The 7,082-nt window shown below is 48.5% G+C and overlaps 1 protein-coding gene across 2 annotated transcripts in view; it reads left to right on the forward strand.

Annotated features, from left to right (window-relative positions):
- LUZP2 (leucine zipper protein 2) overlaps nucleotides 1-1,084 on the forward strand; it is a 137,404-nt gene extending 136,320 nt beyond the window's left edge. For both annotated transcript variants that reach the window (XM_071559262.1, XM_071559261.1), the window contains one exon: nucleotides 459-1,084. In XM_071559262.1, the coding sequence (XP_071415363.1) occupies nucleotides 459-563 (105 nt within the window). In that variant the 3' untranslated portion in view covers nucleotides 564-1,084. The remainder of the gene's footprint in view (nucleotides 1-458) is intronic.
- Nucleotides 1,085-7,082: the final 5,998 nt, after the last annotated feature.

The raw sequence follows: 7,082 nt of genomic DNA on the forward strand, positions 1-7,082 counted from the left end.
ATACCTGAAGAAATGGACAATTCTAGTAGTGAAGTGACTTCACTTGATAGCATGATGTGCATAGCCCCGAAAGCAGAACAGGGGAGAGATTTCCAAAAATAATTCTATATCTGGAATTATGTGGAATTCTATGTAGCCATGTTCCCAATGGAAAAGTTCTGAGCAAGTTGTACATCAAAGGTGTTTAGTTGATGGACCAAACAACCATGACCATAAAGCAGCATCAGACTTGTATGATTTTGTGCTGTAAAGATTGTTAAAAATGCTTCCTTTAATAGAGACCAGAATCCTTTTCTCAGTGCATTGGCAAACATCCCATTCTGCTGTAGGAGTTTGAGGCTGGAGCATCAGCTCAGCAGAAATACAGCTCCATGGACACTCTTGCCATGGATCTTTAAGGTTCTATTTGCTTGTGTGTGGATCTAGAGTGTACAGTGATGCTGTTTTCACCTCCACAGAAATTGCACAGCCTTCCATGGACTAAATCCGAAGACAAAAAACCACCTGAAAGGAATGAGAAAAAATTGGAAGAGTCTGTTAGTACAAAAGAAAAAAAGCTCTAAACACTAACAATCAACATTAAAAATGCCATTCACCTGCTTCCCTCTTCACATGGCTTTAGAGCAAAGGCATGAAAAGTATCAGGTTTCTAAAGCATGCATTTTTCACTCCTTTATGAATGTTTGTAAATTAGTCTAGAATAGACCAATTAGTACCTCCCAGCAATAATCCAAAATGGATGTTTGAAGAAACGCTTTGTAACACAGTCCAGTTTTTGAGCCCTTGTTCTACACGAGCAGTAACTGCATACTTTAAATCAGTTTCTTTGTAGGCAACAGCCACTCTCAAGTATTTTCCCTGTCTGTTCTGTTTCTGTACCTTTATGGCAGATTAGGTTTTTAAATGAAGACTAAGGGGCAGTTTGTGGGGGAGGGGGAAATATCTGTGTAACCATAGTTGAAATACAACTCATAATTACAATTGTAAAAGGGAACTGTGGATGGGGGCCCTTGTGCCCATGGATTACCTTTCAGTAATACCACTTCCAATCCACTTATTTAAACAATAAAAGATGTTTATTTGATTCTTCTTTTTTCCCAACTGCTATCACACCTAGTCTGTTTTTGAGCACTGAAGTGTTGACAGAATTAGATTTTATGGGATGGAGATAAAGAGGTCATCACTTTTGGGATTCAAGCAAAAAAAATTGCAGGTGTGTGAGAGACCACAAATGGTTAATGGTTTAAACATTGTTAAGACCAGCCAAGGACTTTATGAAGAAGTTGTGACCACCAAAGCCACTCCCCACCCGAATGTGCCTTCTGACTGGAACTGGGACTGAGAATTAAACTCGCTGAGGTTGTAATGGCAACGACCTTCACTTCACTCCTCTACTCAAAGGTAGGCATTGGCAGGATGGGAGATTCCTCTGCCTTGAGAAAGTGGACTCTTAAAAAGAAAAGCTCCTGAGCTGACCAAAACATGGCAAAGTACTGCTCAACCAAGTCACACTGCTGTTGAAGAAAAGATTATCCATGGTAAGGTCAAAAGAAGTGAAATCATGGCACAAAATTAACCAGAAAATAGAGGTAGCTTTTTGTATCTGATCCTAAACCTTGCTGAAGAAAATCTGCCATATTTCAAAATTCTTGTATTTCAAAGATCTTGTAGTATCTATAGCTGCTTTTAATTTCTAGTGATGTCAACATTTCTTTGCATATTTCATACATTAACTTTAAAGGTCCCTGAAAGTGTTTCAGACATCTCTCAAGAAGGCACATGGATGTCCATGGACATGTCCCAGAGGAATGAGGTAAGTGTCCTACCTGCCATCTGTCTCACCTTTCTAAATGCTGTTGCTGTAATTGCTTATTGCTGCTGTGCCAAGGGTAGGCTTGGGGTTGGTGTTCACAACAGGAAAAATCTCCACCTTATAAATCAACAACAAACTAGCTTGCTGTTTTATTTTTATTTAACTCTTTATTTTTATTTATCTCTTTCTACGATCAGGTGACCCACCTGGTGGATGAGGGGAAGGCTGTGGATGTGTCTGTCTGGACTTCAAGGCCTTTGACGCTGTCTCCCATAATATACTCCTGGAAAAGCTGGTAGCCCATGGCCTGGACAGGTGTACCCTCTGCTGGGTCAGGAGCTGGCTGGAGGGCCGGGCCCAGAGAGTGCTGGTGAACGGAGCTGCATCCAGCTGGTCACCAGTGGTGTTCCCCAGGAGTCAGTGTTGGGTCCAGTCCTGTTTAACATCTTTATTGATGATTTAGATGAGGGGATTGAGACCATCAGCAAATTTGCTGATGACACCAAGTTGGGAGGGAGTGTCGACCTGCTGGAAGGCAGGAGGGCTCTGCAGAGGGATCTGGAGAGACTGGAGAGATGGGCTGAGTCCAATGGGATGGAGTTCAATAAGGCCAAGTGCAGGTCCTGCCCTTTGGCCACACCAACCCCCTGCAGTGCTCCAGGCTGGGCACAGAGTGGCTGGAGAGCAGCCAGGCAGAGGGACCTGGGGGGACTGAGGGACAGGAAGCTCAACAGGAGCCAACAGTGTGCCCAGGTGGCCAAGAAGGCCAATGGGATCCTGGCCTGGATCCAAACTAGCGTGGCCAGCAGGCCCAGGGCAGTGACCCTTCCCCTGGACTCTGCCTTGGGGAGGCCACACCTTGAGTGTTGTGTTCTGGGCCCCTCAGTTCAGAAAGGATATTGAGGGGCTGGAGCGGGGCCAGAGAAGAGCAACGAGGCTGGAGAAGGGACTGGAGCACAAGTGCTGTGGGGAGAGGCTGAGGGAGCTGGGGGTGTTCAGCCTGGAGAAGAGGAGGCTCAGAGGTGACCTCAGCACTGTCTGGAACTGCCTGAAGGGAAGTTCTGGCCAGGTGGGGGTTGGTCTCTTCTCCCAGGCACTCAGCAATAGGACAAGGGGGCACGATGGGCTCAAGCTCTGCCAGGGGAAATTGAAGTTGGAGATCAGAAAAAAATTCTTTCCAGAGAGAGAAATCAGGCATTGGAATGGGCTGCCCAGAGAGGTGGTGGATTCACCGTCCCTAGAGGTTTTTAAACACAGATTGGACGTGGCACTGAGTGCCATGATCTGGTAAAGGGACTGGAGTTGGACCAAGGGTTGGACTCGATGATCTTGGAGGTCTTTTCCAACCCAATCCATTCTATGATTCTATGATTCTATGAACTGACATGAAAACAGTGAATGCCTGAGTAGCCCTCTACTCTCTGGGAATGCACATCATTTATTTGGTGTATCACCATCAGATAATTAATGTAAGAAATCTGTTTAGTGTTAGAAAAACAACAAAAATTATTGGAGTGGGTGGGTTGTTGTGAGGTTATTTTTTGTTTTGTGCTGTCTCCAAAGGGTTTATTTTTAGATGAGAGCATAACCTGGGGTGTGCATACATGTGTGCTTTCAGCTTTTGTGAGTCCATTTCCCCAGGTGACAGTAAAGATCAGATGAGACAGAACTGAAAAAAGCCATGTTGGGGGGGATAATTAATCCTCTTGCTTTGACTGAACATGTAAAAATTGATTATGGTTAGTCTGAGGATTTCTTGGACACCTTGAAATTGGACATCAATTGCCACTCATTTTCAGAGTGATTAACCTTCTTGAAGGTCGATGAACAGGGGAATCCCTCTGTATCTTTATACCTCCTATTTTTAAGATAATCTACGTAATGACAGAATCAAGAAAAATTATGATGGATAAATTGATTTTTATCTGTGTATGGTGTAGGTAGATCTGCTCTATTTTGTAGATATGGCTTACAAAGTATTGCTACTCTGAAGATTCTAAATTTTAATGAGGAAATGTTGTTCCTACACTGCCTGTTGCCATTAATATATTTGAAAAAACTCTTATTACTGTCCCCCACATTTCTGGCAGCTTTAACTCCAGCTCAGCTTTGGCCGCATGAATTTTCTCCTCACAGTGACAAGCAGCATCCCTGGTGGAATGAGAACAGGAATGGGACTGGGAATGAGAACGGGAATGGGATGGGAGTGGGAACAGGAATGGGAATGGGAATGGTGGCCACAGGGATGGGCTGAAACCTTTCCTGAGGTCAGTGTACGGACCCTCTCACTGCCGTTTGTCCAGAAGCAGTGCCAGGGGGTTGCAGCCCCTTAAGGAGTCAGAAGTTAATCCTGGCAGGGGTGGATTTTCCCTCTCAGGAGAGTGGCACAAAGCACATGGAGTCACGGGGGCAGCCAGGGCCCCTCTCCTGGTGCTGCCACCCAAACAGTGTAGTGCAAAAAAAAAAAGCCCTGGGTAATCTCTCTCACAGCTTCCCAAATCAGGGGAAAAAATGAGGTCCTTCCCTAATAAAAAAAGACAAACTGAGTGGAGACCTCATTGCAGGTACAACTTCCTTGGCAGGGGCAGAGCAGGGGAAGGCACTGAGCTCTGCCCTGTGGGACCAGGGACAGCACCCAGGGAATGGCTGGAGCTGTGTCAGGGCAGGGGACAGAACCCAAGGAATGGCTGGAGCTGTGCCAGGGCAGGGACAGCACCCAGGGAATGGCTGGAGCTGTGCCAGGGCAGGGACAGGGCACAGGGAATGGCTGGAGCTGTGCCAGGGCAGGGGACAGGGCACAGGGAATGGCTGGAGCTGTGTCAGGGCAGGGACAGCACCCAGGGAAGGGCTGGAGCTGTGTCAGGGCAGGGACAGCACCCAGGGAAGGGCTGGAGCTGTGCCAGGGCAGGGACAGAACCCAGGGAATGGCTGGAGCTGTGTCAGGGCAGGGGACAGAACACAGGGAATGGCTGGAGCTGTGTCAGGGCAGGGGACAGAACACAGGGAATGGCTGGAGCTGTGCCAGGGCAGGGACAGGGCACAGGGAATGGCTGGAGCTGTGTCAGGGCAGGGACAGCACCCAGGGAAGGGCTGGAGCTGTGCCAGGGCAGGGACAGCACCCAGGGAATGGCTGGAGCTGTGCCAGGGCAGGGACAGGGCACAGGGAATGGCTGGAGCTGTGTCAGGGCAGGGACAGCACCCAGGGAAGGGCTGGAGCTGTGCCAGGGCAGGGACAGCACCCTGGGAAGGGCTGGAGCTGTGTCAGGGCAGGGGACAGAACACAGGGAATGGCTGGAGCTGTGCCAGGGCAGGGGACAGAACACAGGGAAGGGCTGGGGCTGTGCCAGGGCAGGGACAGCACCCAGGGAATGGCTGGAGCTGTGCCAGGGCAGGGACAGCACCCAGGGAAAGGCTGGAGCTGTGCCAGGGCAGGGACAGCACCCAGGGAAAGGCTGGAGCTGTGCCAGGGCAGGGACAGGGCACAGGGAATGGCTGGAGCTGTGTCAGGGCAGGGGACAGAACACAGGGAATGGCTGGAGCTGTGCCAGGGCAGGGACAGGGCACAGGGAATGGCTGGAGCTGTGCCAGGGCAGGGACAGCACCCAGGGAATGGCTGGAACTGTGCCAGGGCAGGGACAGCACCCAGGGAATAGCTGGAGCTGTGCCAGGGCAGGGACAGGGCACAGGGAATGGCTGGAGCTGTGCCAGGGCAGGGACAGCACCCAGGGAATGGCTGGAACTGTGCCAGGGCAGGGACAGCACCCAGGGAATAGCTGGAGCTGTGCCAGGGCAGGGACAGGGCACAGGGAATGGCTGGAGCTGTGCCAGGGCAGGGACAGCACCCAGGGAATAGCTGGAGCTGTGCCAGGGCAGGGACAGGGCACAGGGAATGGCTGGAGCTGTGCCAGGGCAGGGACAGCACCCAGGGAATGGCTGGAACTGTGCCAGGGCAGGGACAGCACCCAGGGAATAGCTGGAGCTGTGCCAGGGCAGGGACAGCACCCTGGGAAGGGCTGGAGCTGTGCCAGGGCAGGGACAGCACCCTGGGAAGGGCTGGAGCTGTGCCAGGGCAGGTTTAGGTTGGATATTAGAAAGAGGTTACTCCCCCAGAGGGTGGTGGGCACTGACCAGGTTCCCCAGGGCAGTGGGCACAGCCCCAAGGCTGCCAGTCTTTGGGAAGTGTTTGGACAATGCTCTCAGGCATATGGTGTGGCTCTTGGGAATGGTCCTGTGCAGAGCTGAGAGCTGGATCTCGATGATCCTTGTGGGTGTGTTCCAAGTCAGCATATTCTGTGATTCTGTGAGTTTTCACCATGGGGCATCAAAGACAGAACAGGATTTCCTGGGTGAGTATTTTTCTATTTTTCTAATATGAATAAAATCTGAATAACAACTAACTGAAAAATTCAATGTGAGTTTGGGCTGGGAGAAATTACCTCCAGTAAATCAGTTTTCTAATTTATGTTTCTAGATTTAAAAGCAAGAAAATGTGAGATTTACATTTTGGCTGTCATTTTCTATTAACTTTACTGACTTGACTATTATTATTGTTGTCCCATTCTTTTTACTATTATTTATTATTATTAGACATAACTATTACTGTAACTAGCTGGTCTTTAAGGTCACTCCATGCAAACCATCGTTTCCAAGGCAGAAATTGTCAAGTGCTGTTGATTAATAGAATCAATTGATACACACAAAATAATCCCCAGACTGAGCTCTTCTCATCTTAGTTCCATTATGTCACTAAGGAAAGAGGCCAGGTCATTTTAATTAAAGTGCTTCTTAGTCACTGAACAGAACTAAGCTCAAACACACAAGCTTTAGCTGCTGGTAAGCTGACCATTTCTCAGGTTATTTAATGCAGACAATGCAGAGGATCAAAGGACATCATACAACAAACCAATGTGGTTTTAGGTAGAATGCCATTTATTGATACACTGCAAGCTGTTTATATGGGGTCAAAGCTACGTGGTCATTTGCTATAGTAATTTTCACACCATAAAGCAACATTTCTTATTGGTGATATTCCATATCTCACAAGTCCAGTGTTTTGATAAAGCATCCTAACGGTTCCCAGGTGAATCTCAAGAGTTCTGTGAGAGATTTTCAAGAGTTCTTGTGTGAAAGTCTGGGGAGTTGCTGTGTGAACTCCTGGGGAGTGATTTCTTCTTTACCACTCAGCAGCAGCTGTGCCTTTGTTTATTCCTTGCTGGTGGCTGCTTCACTCTCCCAGAGTCCACACAGTCTGGGTCGCTCACATGTAAGA

The sequence above is a fragment of the Pithys albifrons genome, chromosome 6, assembly GCF_047495875.1.
Source record: "Pithys albifrons albifrons isolate INPA30051 chromosome 6, PitAlb_v1, whole genome shotgun sequence".
Lineage (NCBI taxonomy): Eukaryota > Metazoa > Chordata > Aves > Passeriformes > Thamnophilidae > Pithys > Pithys albifrons.